The sequence below is a fragment of the Aulonocara stuartgranti genome (genome assembly GCF_965226115.1).
Source record: "Aulonocara stuartgranti genome assembly, chromosome: 16".
Lineage (NCBI taxonomy): Eukaryota > Metazoa > Chordata > Actinopteri > Cichliformes > Cichlidae > Aulonocara > Aulonocara stuartgranti.
The window spans coordinates 8,297,172-8,313,713 of NC_138952.1; the positions used below are offsets into that span (position 1 = coordinate 8,297,172).

General features: G+C 40.2%; 1 protein-coding gene across 2 annotated transcripts; it reads left to right on the plus strand.

The window, feature by feature from the left end:
- Window positions 1-2,748: 2,748 nt before the first annotated feature.
- Window positions 2,749-15,877, plus strand: LOC309691251 (arginine and glutamate-rich protein 1-A-like). Of its 2 annotated transcripts, XM_082508852.1 has the most exons (4): window positions 2,753-3,303; window positions 9,198-9,423; window positions 12,990-13,073; window positions 14,592-15,877. In XM_082508852.1, exons 1-4 carry the CDS (start codon window positions 2,972-2,974, stop codon window positions 14,754-14,756), a joined length of 807 nt encoding a protein of 268 aa, XP_082364978.1. In that variant the 5' UTR covers window positions 2,753-2,971; the 3' UTR covers window positions 14,757-15,877. The 2 variants fall into 2 exon arrangements, with proteins under 2 accessions (XP_082364977.1, XP_082364978.1); XM_082508851.1 differs by lacking the exons at window positions 12,990-13,073; window positions 14,592-15,877 and having other exon boundaries at window positions 2,749-3,303; window positions 9,198-12,636.
- Window positions 15,878-16,542: the final 665 nt, after the last annotated feature.

Here is a 16,542-nt window from a genome sequence, read left to right on the forward strand (position 1 = left end):
TGAAAAACAAGACATCTCTGGTGCTTTAATGCCAATTCCTCTCATCTGTGGGACAGAACGCCGCGGATCATTAAAATAAAAGTTAAAGAAAATCGATTATTTGGCTTCAAGCAGAGGCACGAGGAGCAGAGAGGGAGGGAGGAGATGCTGTTCCTGGACGGATCAACTGCGACTTGCCCTCAATTTGTGGCAGTAAAATCACCTCATTTCTGACTTTGCTTTAATTCAGAGGAAATTTGTATTTCTGAGGAAGTGCTCATACTCAATGTGACACCACAGGCTCACGGATGAATGCACAGCAGCTCAACACAAAGGCCCTTTTCCATCTGTGTGGGTATATAAGTGAGTCATCTGACAACTCAGTTCACAACAAGTAAAAGTGCTTTTGATGTGCAATCGAGGCAGCACGCAGTGTGACTCCCTGTGAACAAATTATTTCTTTCTACTAAAATTAGATGCCGCTGCAGGTAATTAGAAAAAACAAAAACAGAGAAAACCCTCTGAAGTAAGAACACTTTCATTTTGAGCTTGAGCGGTGTGACCTTTTTGAAGCTGGGCTGGTGAGTTATGTGTTTTTAAATATAGTAATGGCAGTTTATTTTGAGCGCAGCACTCCGGGGAGAGTTATCACAATGGCCTCATTTTGCCAGAGCGTGATGGCAAACGTTGCGTGCAGGATTGTGTCATTGTCAAGTTGGGTATTCCTTTTTCCTCCCTCGTTCTGTCTGTTATCTGATGTTCGTGTCTCTATATTTACAAGCTTGGATAAAAGCGTCATTTTCAGCTCTGATAGTGCATGAAAACAGCTTTTAAAAATGGACACGGCGACGTTAGAGATAGGTCAAACAGGGACAAAACTTCAAATCGCTGTCGAGCTCCTGCAGCAGAGCAACACGTCCAGTCAACTCTTTATAACTTTTACTGTTTAAACTTAATTTTTGTCAAAAATGAGATCACCTGCCAAGTTGGTCACATATGATGTGGTTTGGGATTTTGTGTCAACCCCATATTATAACAGTAGCTTCACAAAAGGTATTGAATGACATTTAAATTTACTAACCTAATAGAGATTAAAGGCCCTGAATGACAGTGAGGTGGTAACATTTATGGAAAAAACCTCACATAACCACATGAAGAAAATAAACTGAGGAGAAATGAGTGAAAAGTGCCTGGGTTGGGAGTTCAGCTGGACTGGGTCTTTAAAGGCCTTTATAATTCAGTTAATTATAAAAAAGAATGAAAACTAGTTTATCTCAAAAATTTAAAATGACTGAAAATCAACACTTGGAAATAACAACCTAGCTTATTAAAATAAACATAATATCACAGAACTAAATAGTTCAAAAAGCTAAAGGAGCTCAAGTAAACAGAAATTACAAAAAAGTGAAGAACTCAGAAAATTAGAGGCAAATATGACATGACAATGAGTTTCAAATGAATCTAAGTATTGTGTATGAGGTGATGAAAATTTGAAAATATGTTTTGAGCTAAGTGAGAAAGAGTTCAGCTGCATGTCCAGTAAATGATGCAGAAGATGGTCTGGTTCCATTGCTTCAGTTCAGTTGTATTTACATAGAGCCAAATCACAACAACAGTCAGCTCAGGGCACTCAATATTGTAAGGTAAACCCCCTAAAATACAGAGAGACCAAAACAATCAGATGACCCCTATTAGCAAGCACATGAGCGACAGTGGGAAGGAAAAACTCCCTGTTAACAGGAAGAAACCTGCAGCAGAACCAGGATCAGGGAGGAGCGGCCATCTGCTGTGAACGGTTGGGTTTGAGGGGAGGTAGGCAAAACAAGAGACATGCTGTGGAAGAGAGCCATAGATTTTTATCCATTCATTATAGTCTCAGTATTTTGGATTACCTCTCTGTCAGGCTGAAGAAACCAAGCAGCATGTTGATTCAGACTGGATTCAATCAACAGAAATAACAAATTCCTTCACAGAGTAATATGGATGCAATCCAGTCAATGTCCAGTAACATGTCAGAAATTACACCACTTTTTACTTTTCACAACTTATTTGTTAGGAGGAGCAAACTAAAGCTAACTTGGTGTCTAGCAACCTATCGATACACCTGCCCTAATCAAGAGATCACTGGAGCTGAAACAGGGGCAGGAAGAAAGCGACTGATAAGCGACATAAAAATGTGTATGCATCTGACAATACAACCAGAACAACTGGAGACATACCAGATGGTACTCAGGCTGTTTTTTAAAAATACAAATACAGCTGTGTGTTGAAATGTCATCTTTATCGTTGGTGTGATGTTAAAACCACAGGCTAAATACAAATATAGATTTAACTGCCTTAACGTCACCCACTTGGTTCTAGACTCCCAGAATTGACCACACGTCAAATGTCATTAGTGAATAACAAACAAATACAAGTATACATGTTTTCATTAAGAGAAAAAAATAAAATCATGCGTTAGTTTAGAAAACTTTTTATTGAGTCTTCTAAAATCCAAAGTTCAAAATGGAATGCCAGAACTTTTCTTAAGCCTTCAATATGTGATTACTTCACTTGTGGAAAGATAAGTTTATGTATCCCAGTTATATATTTTATATAAAATGCATTTTACACTTTTTTAAAATGTATAAATTATATACAAATCATATATTCCCATTCATAAAGGACTTAAATTTGTTGAAATGTTTTGGCTGGTTTCTGGTCTTTTCAGTCTATTAGTTTGCTTTGAGCGGGAAATGCCGAAGAGCGACGGAAAATCCCGAAGCCCGCGGTGCCTGCTGGGAAAACTCATCAAACCGCCATCTTTCCTTAAAGCGAGTTAGTAGGGCAAAACAACAGCTAGTTTGAAGGGTTATTTCTCCAAAATTAACCCGCTGGAGCAGCGCAACATCAGCTGTTCGTGTGAATAAGAAGCTTAAAGAGGAGCGGGCGGAGTGGAGGGCCTGATTCGGTACACATATCAGCCGTAGAATCCAGCAGTCCGCAGGGCACCATGGGCCGCTCTCGGAGCCGCAGCTCGTCCCGGTCCAAGCACTCCAAAAGCAGCAAGCACAGTAAGAAACGGAGCCGGTCCCGGTCGCGATCTCGAGACAGGGAGCGCTCCAAGAAACGCTCCAAGTCCCGAGAGTCGAAGAGGAACCGGCGCAGAGAATCCCGGTCCCGATCCCGGTCCAACACAGCGTCGTCCCGCAGAGAGAGAGCAGCCTCACCGCCGGAGCGCATCGACATCTTCGGCCGGACACTGAGCAAGAGGAACGCGCTTGATGAGAAGCAAAGGAAGGAGGAGGAGGAGAGGAAGGTGGAGATGGAGCGACAGAGGAAGATGTGGGTATATTTAATACAGAAACCGGCACGTAAACTGTTACATAACGATACTGAACCCCAGCCCGTGTTCGGCTACAAGCTAAGCTAAATGCTAGGCTAGCTGCGGTCATTTGCATGGCGATCGTTAGCTCTCTGAGCTAGTTGGCTAACGCTAACAGGCTGCAAAGGCCGCAGCGCCTGTCAGAGGAAAGCTTTACCTGTTCAGGTGGATCACACCTCTAGTTCTACCGTCATTAATTCAGATAAACATAACTATAAACTCGTATTTTAAGCATCATGACAGAATAGTGAGGTTGTTCTCACTGACCTGCAGTTTTCACTTTGGAAAAAAAAACCCTAAAAAAAAAACCCGGAATCGTGCTGGTAAAGTTGAACTAACGAAGTAATGCATGTTGGATTCTCTTTTAACGTTTAAATATGTCAAATGAGTGGCTATTGGTGTGCAGGTCTGTCAGTTAATCCTGCAGTCATAAACTTCCTGCAGCAGGCAGAGATTTGACTCTCTGACCTGCACTGAAGGTCAGATCAGTAGTGATGTTGATGCTTCAGGAGATGCTGATGCTCAGTTACCGACATGCCTAATGTTTCCATGCTGAGTGAAGAGAAAGCGATCTGTGTGGGTTTAGCTCCAGGTTCTCCACAGACATCAGGGCATCAATTTCAGTGCATAGATTCTTGAAAATCCTGCATTTAGAATGAGGATAAATCTGGCACAGTTAGTGATCTAATAACATTGAGCCCAATATTAAACCAGAGCTGAGGGTGTACTGACAACACCTGGAGTGCTCACTAATGAATGCATGCATACATACAAATGCAAATAAATAAATAAAAAACAAGGACACTGAAAGGACAAACAGCAGTGGAGTTGATGTAAATCCAGAAGAGCGAGGAGCATCACAGCCTCGTGTAAATAAAACAAAATCCCCACAATCTGCTCTAACTTGTATATAGGGCTGCTCGATTATGGCAAAAATGATAATCACCATTATTTTCACTGAAATTGAGATCTCGATTATTTGACGATATTTATTTAACCCTTTAAGACCTACCATAGAACCAAGTTCGCCAGAGCTTATATTATATTTTTACATGCTGTAGTGCCATTTTTGGGAGCATTTCAAGTTGCTATACATCAATACAACTGTTATAGCCCATATTTTAATAATATGTATGCATTAAGTCCATAGTAACTACATTAATTGCAAAAAAGTGTAATAAACTACAAAAAAAAATTGAAAATCGTTTTTGTTTTTTTTTTACATATATTTCTACTTGGAGAAATTTAAGAGGCTTATCCCTCAAAACTTTAAATACAAAAAAGTTGCAAAAAATAGTTTACACCAACAGGGAATTTATTTTGAGTTTCTTCACAGTTTTATTTTGGAGATACAGCAATTTTTATATACTGCAGGAAAACCAAAAAACAATCCTATGATGCAAATTTGCAAAGAAAACAGCAGGTGCATCAAAATAAACTATTTCCAGCAGTGCAATTCAAGTTCTAAGCATCCCAGAAACTATTCAGAAAAGTATCCGATTGTTAAGTGATGACGTGACGAATCCTACTTCCGGGCCGAAAGTAGTCTGCGTTTAATATGGCTTTTGTGTTGTTAACATGTTTAATAATAATAATAATAATAATAATGGATACTTTATTGATCCCCATGGGGAAATTACCTGTTTTTCTCTGCATTTGACCCATTCACTCAGTGAAGCAGTGGGCAGCCCACTAAGCAGGCGCCCGGGGAGCAGTGTGTAGGGACGGTACCTTGCTCAGGGGTACCTCAGGGTAGCCGTTAAGTGGATTCGAACCGCCGACCTTCCGATCATGGGGCGACCACTTTACCTACTGAGCTATCCCTGCCCCAATGTTAATGTTTTGTATTTTCTTCTATTTAATCTCAAAAAGTGGCACGGTGGTTAGCACCGTTGCCGCACAGCAAGAGGGTCCTGAGTTCAATTCCACCATCAGGCCGGGGTCTTTCTGTGTGGAGTTTGGATGTTCTCCCCGTGTTTGCGTGGGTTCCCTCCGGGTACTCCGGCTTCCTCCCACCGTCTAAAGACATGCAGCTTGTGGGGATAGGTTAATTGGATAATCCAAATTGCCACTAGGTGTGAATGAATGTGAGTGCGAATGGTTGTCTGTCCCTGTGTGTTGGCTCTGTGACAGACTGGCGACCTGTCCAGAGCGTACCCCGCCTCTCGCCCTATGACAGCTGTGATGGGCTCCAGCGCCCCCCGCGACCCTGAAAAGGATAAGCGGAAGCGAATGGATGGATGGATGGAATCTCAAAAAGCTCCTAAAACAGTCAGTGATCACTGTTGACCTCCCTCAGCTTTTATTACCGCTAATCATTTATTTAAGCTCAGTTTTTAAAACCTTAGGATGTAACTACGGCCCAGCCCATGCAGCAGTATATGAATGACTAACCTCGTATTGTGGATGGATTATCTCAGTTGTTCTCCTGGCTGAAGTTTGGTCCTTTTACAGCATCCTGGCATGCGATTACATTTGTTCCTGACCACCGAGAACACTCACGTTAACTTTTATCGAGTGGAAAAAAAGTTAGCTTGTTTATATTATGCTAACATAGCTGTGTCGCTAGCGGTCACGTAGCACATCGTTATATACCAGCTAGCCCAACTTCAGTAACCCTACAAACGTCACTGCTGTTTGGTTTTCTGTCTTCATTTATGCTGGAAGTGATAACAGAGCTGTACGTTTTAATTTGTTTCCAAAACCCCGCAGTCAGGACATGCTATATTGTATTTAGATAGAAGCTAGCGAGCTAACTTCCTGCTAACTTCTAACTCCGTTAAATTTCATAAATTCCATTTTCATGGATGCCTGGATGTTAAACTCAATTGTTACACCTGGTAGAGCAGAACGCTGATCATTTTATTAAAGATGAAAGACTTTAGACAGTTTTTCAAGTCTCAGTAATGCCATAGTGATCGTTTGATATATGGACCTGCAGCGGAGTTTAGACCCAGACACGGCTAGTGACGTCAGACTGAACAACCGGATAGAGTCAATCATGACTTATAAAAACACCAGTATAGGCTTTTAAGGCCTACAAGTAAAAAAAACTACATTTTCCGCGAAAATGACGTCACCTCCGGTTTCGGACAGGAAATGGCGGACATGCGATAGTTCGCGTTGACGTCTTTTTCAATGTGGGAAGTGTTACGAACAGCTGATCGGATCGGCAAAGCATGTTTCTGGAATATTATGTTTTTGTTCCTGCAAGCGCTTTTTATGCAATTTTTGCAAAGCTTCATGTGGACGGAAACTGTGACCTAGGACAAGCTGATGGCATAAGATGTAAGTACATCTCCTCCGGTTTCATATGCAAAACAAATTATTGCGCTAGCTTACGCGGTTCCGGTTCTACAGGGATTTAAAGGGTTAACAATAACAATGTATTGAAAAATGACTTTAAAAAATAATATAAAATAGTGTGCAAATACTGATAACAGTGCAAATGTTTGCAATATAAGAAATAAATGAAAAATGTAAACATCTATGTTTAGTGAACTTTGCAGTGTTGCTCTGTGGTGGAGCTACGACACCGTAGCAAAGTTTACACACTATGTCTACTTGATCCAGTCTGACTCCGCGAACCCATAATGTTTCCACACCACTGAAGTTTTTTTTTTTTTTTTTTTACCTCTCTTTTCAACCAACGGCAGTCACTCTCCTCTCCAAATAACTTCTGCTTAGCTTTCCGAGCTTCCCTCGGGCCCTCTTAATTGTTGTGACGGGTTTGAAATGCAGAGAGGTGCGCTCGATTTGCCACACGGAGCAGCACGAGAGTAAAGCACGAGGGAAAGGCTAATAATCGGCTCAATCATTTATAATGATCGTTGAAAGCCCAGAGCGTAATCGAGATTAAAATTCGATTAATTGAGCAGCCCTACTTGTATAGATGAGTCGCTTTATTTTATTTTAAAGCAAAGATGCTCAGAAAAAAGTTTAAAGGCAAATTTAAAAGTACTGTTCATACAATAATAAAGTTCCAGCAGTGGGGCTTTTAACTTTCCCCTCACAGGTGTATTTTGGGGTTGAATTGTTCTTGATGATGCTCTTGCATGATTTCTATGTTGAATGAGTGTTTTTCCTCCAATAAGCACTTTGATTTCTCCTCTGGAGAGATAATTGTATTAACATATAAACTGGAGAGTGAGACATTCAGTGAAAACCTCTTGATTTATTGAATATTAACTTTACTCATTGATTATTTTATCTCACTTCAGCTGTAGCTGTACTAGTAATGAGTGTTTTTGTAGACACAAACAGCTGGACAGCTGTAGCTCTGAGCATTTGGAGAGAATGTGTTTCTCTTATAGAGAATAAATGCACAGATGTTGATGCCTGCAGTTAAAACCATCTGGATTGTTTATTATTAGTTAAGGCGGGTTTCTGTTGTGCTGATTTTTATTTTTATTTTTTTGTGAGGGATTATATACAGGCATCTGCACAGGGACTCAAACCAGAAACCTTCGATTTACAGTTTGGCTCATGGTGTTAGCAGGTATGCAGGTGCTGATTCCTGCTGTTCTTCAAACTCAGCTGCTACATCTCCATTGAAGCAGCTGGCCATCTTTTCTTTGGTCAAACACTCAGTACAAATACTGCTATAATCAGTAGTTCACAGTTGCAGTCGAAGCGAAATAAAAAGCTAAAAAACATCAACTGAAACCAAACTCAGTAAATGTCTCACCCTGTAGTCCACATGTGAACACAATGGTCCACTGAGAGGAAAAATCAAAGTTTTCATTAGTGAAAAAACAGCTATTCTTCATGTCATTAGTCTGCTCGATTAATGCAGTACTCCCACAAAAGTAAGTAATACAACTTGTTGAATTTAAGAAACACAAATGTGAGTGAAAAGTGGATACTTGGCTTTAACAGGAAGGCCTATTTTAAAGTCAAATTCTATTGATATTTAAAACTTATTTGGTTTAAACAGGATGCAGAGAGAATCAGGACGCATTGAACAACCACAAAACCTGCTGCAACAGCTAAACATCACAAACTGACTTAAACACACAGCTTAAAAAAAAAATTGAGTAACTGTGTTAACTTAATCCTCGTTACTGAAATAATCCTATTTCAGATTTTAATGAAACAGCTGTGACCGTAAATACATCCATGTTGACTGCAGCTTTTCAGGTGCGTGTCTGTGTGTGTGAGAGCCTCCAGGTAATATAACACACAGCCCACACCTGGCTTCCTGTCTGTCTGTCCCGTCTCCTTTCTCCTGCTGCCTAACAGCCACAGGGCCCATTAACCGGGCATACAAATGTAAATATAAAGGATGCTGGGCAGGGCTGGGTCCAGTTTCTGGTTTCCACAGCCTGACAGAGTGAAACCAGATCCCTGAGAGGGTGGAGAGTGTGTGTTTACATCGCTACTAATAAGTTCCTGTTCACACAAAAAGAACAGTTTAAAGAAAAGATAAACAGGAGGGCAGGTGACCTCCATCTAAATTCCACAAAGCACTCAGAAAAACAGTCTAAATTGCACCCAATCTCACATTTGAAATTAAAAATGTCCTCATTGTTGAATTATGTATATTTAAGAGCTGTTTAAAGCAGTTTAGTAAATTCTTAAATATCCATTTGAACAATAGCCTTTCTGTTAATTTTTTTTTTTACCTGATCAGCTGTGTTGTAATATTGGGTTTGGTATGGCTCGTAAAAACCACTCTCAGGTATGATGAATTAAAAACTGGTTGGTTAGCTTTGGGTAAATACAGACTAAGCTTTTATTTTGAGATATTTCAAAGCAGTTCGGTGTGGTTTATTTGATTAGCAATTAAATAGTTCTCCGTTTTAAAACCGAAACACGAATTAGCGACATGCTAACCTTTTGTTCTTTCCTTTAGCCGGCAGCAGGAGATTGAGGAGAAGCTGATCGAGGAGGAGACGGCGCGGCGAGTTGAGGAGCTCGTGGCCAAACGTGTGGAGGAGGAGCTCGAGAAGCGGAAAGACGAGATTGAGCGGGAAGTGCTGCGACGCGTCGAGGAGGCGAAGCGCATCATGGAGCGGCAGCTGCTGGAAGAGCTGGAGCGGCAGCGGCAAGCCGAGCTGGCGGCACAGAAGGCCAGAGAGGTAACGCTCGGTCGTTTGGAACGCAGCCCCTCCCTTACCCCTACACCACCCCGTACCCAAACCCCTTCAGCTCCCTTCACCTCTCAGTTTCCCACTCTGACTGGGTCTTTGGTCTTTTATTTTAACTGTTTAAAGTGTAACCCAGCCATGGCACAAGTTTCACACAGTTGGATGCAGCTGTGCTCAAGGAAAGTGGCAGCTTTCAGAATAAAAGGAAAAGGGAGTACCTTGGCTTCAGATACTAAAGCAAATCAATATATCCAAGGGTATAATGAATGTTCTTCATTGGTGTAAATTACTGAAGTAATAATAACAGCAGTGACGAGAATAATAACGAAATTCCTGTCATTCACTTTTTTTTTTTTTTTGCAGTAGTTGCATTTCAGCTCAGTGTGGGAGTCTTTCAGGCTGTTAGCTTAGTTTCTCTTTTCATTAGTCAGTGAGTGGACCTCTCATAGTGAAAAACCATCCAATGGGTTTTAAATCGAAACAAACTACCATGTTACCTCAACTCTCCAGCTGTTTATCCAAAAAATTTCACTTATTCCTGAAATCATGGGTAAGGTGATATGTTTTTACACATTCGAGTATTTGAAAAATTATATTGTTTATGTGTTTATCTTGTGTCTACCCTGAGTTTGGTAGGATGTAACGTGCTACAGTTAAAAGGTTAAAAGTTGACATTTTATTTCTGTTTAAAAAAAATTATAATTTAAAAGAGATTAGAGGATAGCAGTGCATTTCTAACTTGCTGGTGAGAGTTTTGCCATGGCGGGTTTCAAAACAATATTCATTTCTTTTCTGGTTTACTCAAATTTCTTAGTTTTGTATTTAAGGTATATATATATATATATATATTTTCTTTTAAATTTAAAGATTAAACTTTACCAACTAGATTGCTGCCTGTCAGTGGTTATTTTAGGGTTTCTTTTGTTTTTTAAGGCTTTTTAAAAACATAAAAAATATACTATGCAATTATTACAAGTCTGACATTGTAACTGCCATTATTAGGGTGGATTTTTTTTCTTTCTTTCTTTCCCGGGCCCCAAAACAAATTTTTCTGAATCTAACAATCGAAACCGTGATATAAAATATTCAAGGCGAAAACAAAACTTATAGAGGCAGTTACATAAGTCCTGTCTCACTGCTGGAATATTTATTAAACTGAAAGTTTTTTTTCTTCCGACTTTTATCAGAATAAGTGAACGTAAGATTTACAGACGTTCTATCTGCGAATCTTACGTTCAATTATTATCAGGGAAATCTTCAGTGGTGTGAAACGTGTTATTTAACTTGTTTCTGTGCATAGTCAAGGTATAGACCATGACTTTTTAATAAGTGGAAGAGAGACTTCTGGATTATTCACTTAATCAGCCAGGGATCTGAACTGATTTAGTTATTCATTTTTAAAAAAGCCCACAGGTTTCTAATTGAATAATGAATAGCTAATTTGTTTGAATACAGGTAATTAGTCTTTTGAATTCAGTATTTCACAGTGCAGTTTTTATTTATTTATATTATGTAATCTTTAGCTCTACAGATGTTTTTGTTAATTTAAGTGTGAGTATTTTTATTCCAAATTTTACCTTGTTGAGATGTTTGTCATTGTATTGCACTTTAGGCTATTAGGCTAGGCTGTGTTTAACTTCATTTAGCTGATAAAGCTGGATTTTTCCAACTCTTGGGATTAAGTGTATTATTTTAATACATACAGACTTATTTTAAATGACCTGAACTTAACTTGTCTTAACTTATCTGAACTTACCTCAAGTTAACTTATCCAAAGCTTAACTTCTAGAACACAGCTGAGCTGAACTTATTGCAACTTACTGCACAGTAACTTACTTTTACTCATTATACTTGATAATAATTTGTGTGAAACTACTTGAACTTAAGTTCAGATTAGTTAAATTGGCTTTAATTCTTAACTTAGCATAAGATGAGTTTAGATAGTTTCAGCTTATTAGTTGGAGCTTATCTTGATTTAGGCTAAACTAATCATTTCAGGTATCTGAACCACTACATGGTTGTTACTATATACACATACCAATTGTTTTGGTTGTTTTAGTTTGGTACTTGTGTGACATTGTTTGGTTCATTTGGTATTCCTGCTCATGTTTTAACTATCAAAATGTTTTGCTTTAAAACCTGATTTGTGCTGTGAATTTGTTGAATTTTGGAAGGTAATAAGCAGATTAATGTCGTTAGTCTTCAGTTGGTAATAGCCTGTATACCTGATGAAGGTCAGATGGACAAAAACATTGTAATTTAATTTGTTTTCCAGCAAAAAGTGAGAGTTTGCACAGGAAAGATGCTAGGACATCTGCTAAGTAAGGTCTTCTGGGGTCTTGCCTTTAACTTTATTCAAACTGATTTCTTTTCAGATGCTTAGTCGCCCTAAAGGTTCCTTTTTAAACTAAGAACAAACAACCCTGGCTCCCCTCCCTGGGCACTATTAAGAAAAATGGCGTTTGTTTACATCACAGTATTGTGAATGAGCGGTCCAGCTAAAGCGCAGCGGCCATTGACTCGGGACTAATAGGCTAAGAAATGTACCCCCCAACTCTTTGTTTACCCTCAGGACTAGGAAGAAAGGTCAGCGATGTGTAGAAATGTTCATCACGTCTGTTTTAATCCACCTCACCTGCTCTTTAACTCTTTGGGGGAGGGGAACATTACAGGGACGCTTCATTTCCTGTTTCCTGTCCTGACAGGTTAATCCCCTCTCACCTGTGTCACCTGTTGATGATTTTTGTGGAGCTTTTGGAACAAAATGTGTTGATTTATTTTTGTGCTGACAACTTGCTTCTCCTGTAGGCTCAGTTTGGAAATGTGTTTGTGCTGTTTTTTTTGTTAATTTTTTGGAAACACCACCTTCCTAACTAGCATTGACCTGCAACCTTTCAGCTCAGCCGTGACCCGCGTCCTGTACTGTAAGTGTACCGTGGGCGGGTCCACTTCGAACACACACACACTCTCTCTCTCTCTCACACACACACACACACTTACATACTTGCACAAACACACACCTGCACACAAACACAGACAAACATCTTTGTACTGCACTCCTTCACCGCGGCTGCAGGCTAAGCCGTAAACTGATCAGTAATAAAGAGGAATGGCGCCGTATGGCAGAAACCCCCATATCTACCTACCCACACCAGGAGCGCTCCTGTCTCTGCAGGGGCCACACAGTCCGGACGAGACAGTAAATATTCAACCGTTTAACGCTTTCACCAGTTGTGTAGGTACACAGGAAAATGGTATACGTGCATTGGTGAGCCAAAACTATTCCCTCCTTTATTTTTCTCTTGCTTATAAACATGTTAAAAAGCAGCAGCAGCTTTGATTGTCTGTCTTTTTTATATATGTCTTCTATTGATGAGTGTAATCATGCAGCACTAGGTGTGTGTTAGTCTTTAATTTTTCTCTAGGCAGCATTAGAGGGATTTTTAAAAATGTGTGAGAGGCTGAACAAACTTGTCGTGAGTGTGTGAGTGAGCGCGTGCGTGCGTGCCTTTTGTGGCCTGTTCGTGCGCTAACATATCATCGTGTTGCTTGTTTAGGAAGAAGAAAAATCGAAGCGGGAGGAGCTGGAAAAAATCCTGGAGGAGAATAACCGCAAGATCGCAGAGGCTCAGGCCAAACTGGTACGCCAAAACGGACACACAACTATCTGTCGTTAGCATCCACTGAGCAGTGTGTTCTCACCATCAGCAATAATTTTACATTATCAACACATAAAAGTTAACGCAACTTAAAAATAAGGCAAAACTATTTAGCTTACTATTTAGATTACTCATTTAGGGTTTGTGAATAAAATATTCAGCTCGCACTAGACACTGAAAACTGTTTGATTATCGTGATGAATCTTCTCTTATTCAGAGAGAGATCTCTTTGAGTTAAAATACAAAAATTTCCAATTTGTCATCAACATGCAAAATTCTGCAATTTGGAAAAACGTTTAACGTTCTAATTATGCTAACAAGAAAATGGCTTTCTTTGGCCACGATACTGGGCTGTATAAACAGGTATCGATAAAATAAATTGTGAAATTTCAAATCAAAGTAATGTTCAAAACCCCCCCAGAGAAGTGTATGTTCTAGAAATCCTTGCACTGTTGAGTCGTTGCATATTTACATGCAAGAACATAGTTTAAACATTATTTGGTTTTGATGAAGGGACCCCGGGTCAGAAAGAGGTCTAGTGGTTAATTCAAAGACTGAAGTTGGATTGAAAAATTGGATTGATTTGAGAAACTGACATTCATCAGCTTTTAATGTCGTGACTACATCTTTAATCCAAAAATCAGGACGGATTGAGACCTTAAGGCTTTTTGCTGTGACATTACTGGGTATGGCAACACTCCACTGGCAGGAAACAGTGTCTACGCAGTGGCTTTGAGTTGATGGTTATCAGCCATGGAAACGGATCTGCAAATAAGTGGGACAGGGAAAAAATAAATTCTGCAGTTTTGTTTATTTGAATCAGGGTCAAACTATAGAAAACCAGCATTCCTGTAATACTTCAAAAACCAAAATGAATGTTTAAGAAGAAAAAAAAAATTAGGACCAATCAAAATTGTGTATTGTGGTTTTTTGTTTTTGTTTTTTATTTTGCTTTTACAAGGGAGCCGTAGAACAAGTTACACAGTACAATAATGCTTCTATGATGGTGACGAGAAATAAATCTAATTACATAATCTAAAAGTAAAATCACGTGTTGTCTAAATCTCAGTCGTATTTACTATTTAAATTGAATGGAATCGATTTTAACAACTCAATCTAACGAGTACGTGTTTATTGTTTAATAAAATTGATACGGAATTAATTAATTAATTAATTTCATTGTTTAAGTGTAATAGAAAAATAAATAAATAATTTATTATTATATTATAGCAGAATAAATAAATAATCAGCTAAATCTAACAGAATAACTTTTATTGCCTAAATTTAATGAAGTAATTTTACTGCTACTTACTACTACTATTTGTTAGTATGGGGGGAAAAAATACAAACACCTGTTGTAGTTCCTTCAGCAGCAATATTCTGGGAAACACGGCACATTTAAGGAGCTTCATTTACTTGGATTTACTTGACCTGGCGGTAAGTGTAATCATGGCCTTACGTGACCCCGCCCCTGATTCCTTTTTTGTGTCTGTCCCACAGGCTGAGGATCAGTTGCGTATTGTGGAAGAGCAGAGAAAGATCCACGAGGAGCGCATGAAGCTGGAGCAGGACCGGCAGAAGCAGCAGAAGGAGGAGCAGAAAATCATCCTCGGCAAGGGCAAGTCCAGGCCCAAGCTCTCCTTCACCCTGAAGGCCACAGAATAAGACTGCTCCCCCTTCGTCCGCAGGTCATCCCCCTCCCCCATCCAGCTCCTTTCTCCTCCTCCTCCTCATCATTCAGCCCCACTCCTCCTCCTCTGTGGAACGCTCGCTTCGTTTTGGAAGTGCTGAAAGAAGGGGGGGCGCAACCAGCGTGTTAACTCGCTCCCTCCCAGCTTTGAAGAGGAGGCAGCTCTTCACCCTAGGACCATCGCCCCCTCCTCCTCATCCTCACCCTGCTGCACAGATGACTCTTGTGCTTCTGGGTTGTTTTTGTTTGTTTGTTTTGGTTTTTTTTTTTTTTTTTTTTTAGAAAACTTGAACTTTTTTTGATGTAGATGCTCTAACGTGTCCCTCGCCCTGCCACCCGGTTAAGTCTTAACTCTCGTGCTCTTCTTACGGCCTGAAAGGCAGACCTGATAGGCATCTGACTGTCTAGCTCGGCTCGGCTCATGTGCAGCATGGGAGTCGGCCTGTGGGTTTCCTGTTTGCAGACTCTGTGGTTACCAAATCACAGACTTTAAAAAGCACAGCAAACTTCCCGTCCAGCTCGCCCTCCATTTTAAAAATCCTGCTCCTCTTCTTCTGTGGCTCTGCTTCAGCTCCGCCTGCCGTATGCATTTTGGCTTTTAAATGTTGTCCTAAGAGGAACAATTTAAAAAAAAGAAATAGAAATGAGGTGAACCCGCCGCTCGACTCCCAGACTGCCCATGATCGAACTGCCGGAACCTCCTGCAGGAAACTGAGGAGAGATGGCATTTTCCTGTCTGATGTAATATCATGTGCTGCATCTCCCTCCTCACTCCGAGTTAAAGATAAAAATGTGTAGGAGACAAAAAGCCACAGTCTGTGTTCTGTCCCTCAGTCATGTGCTAGTAAATTAACGGGCGAGGTAAGTGTTGATTCGTAGAGGACTGATTCGCACAAGTTCAGGTAAGACGAGGATTGAGGTCAGCGCGAGCGTGGATGTGTTTTAAGTGTGTGTGAATGTGAGTGTGTGTGCGTGTGGCTGACCTCAGGTGGGTATATAAAGACTTTTTGTTATGTTGTGGCATTTTGAATTTGTCATGTAATTTCCCCCCAATTGTCAAGGGACTGAACAGATCAATAAATCCATTGAATGCCTACACTGACCCGTGTGATGCTTTCCTGAGCTTCTATCTTATTTAATTCAGCCCTTCACAGTTTCATCTTTAATCAGGTAGCCCGATCAGTGACAAATTTTAATGGCGCCGTTGGCACCACTTTGGAAATTTATTTATTTTTTTCTCAGCGGTCCATTTTCTCCTCTCGAGTCAATACATCACTGTCAGGTTAACCAAATCCCTGTAACAACATTGCCTAATTAGTTGGCAGCTGCAATTTGAGATTTTTCTGCAGCTGCTGGTTTGTTTCCAGCTCGTAACGGCAAGTGAGGTCGCTGCAAGCCGACCGTTCGCTAGATTACAGAGGATGACAAATGACCTCGGCAAACCCGCATTTCAATGCAGCTCAAACCCAACTCTAATGAATCCAATCGAAACTGTCAACCTGCGTTTGAGGGTGTAAGTGAAGCGGTGACGGATGGTGATATTAATGTGGCGAGTTACTAAACTCGGGTCACCAGGCTGAGCTCTGCTAATCGGAGGAACAACCCAAAATGCTGCGGTCCATTTTAAAACGGGCAAACCCAAAGTGCTTTCTGCTGAATGGAGATGGACCAGCAATATAAGCATAAAACCAAAGAGCAAAGCTTTACTTAAAATAAATAAAAAAAATTTAAAAAAAAAAACAGCTGAAGGAAAAATGTAAC

What these genes read in the sequence shown, in the direction of transcription:
- LOC309691251 (XM_082508851.1), top strand. Translation starts at nt 2,972, where the DNA reads ATGGGCCGCTCTCGGAGCCGCAGCTCGTCCCGGTCCAAGCACTCCAAA. An exon ending in ATGGAGCGACAGAGGAAGAT is followed by an intron (nt 3,304 to 9,197) that starts GTGGGTATATTT and finishes TCTTTCCTTTAG; the next exon opens with CCGGCAGCAGGAGATTGAGG.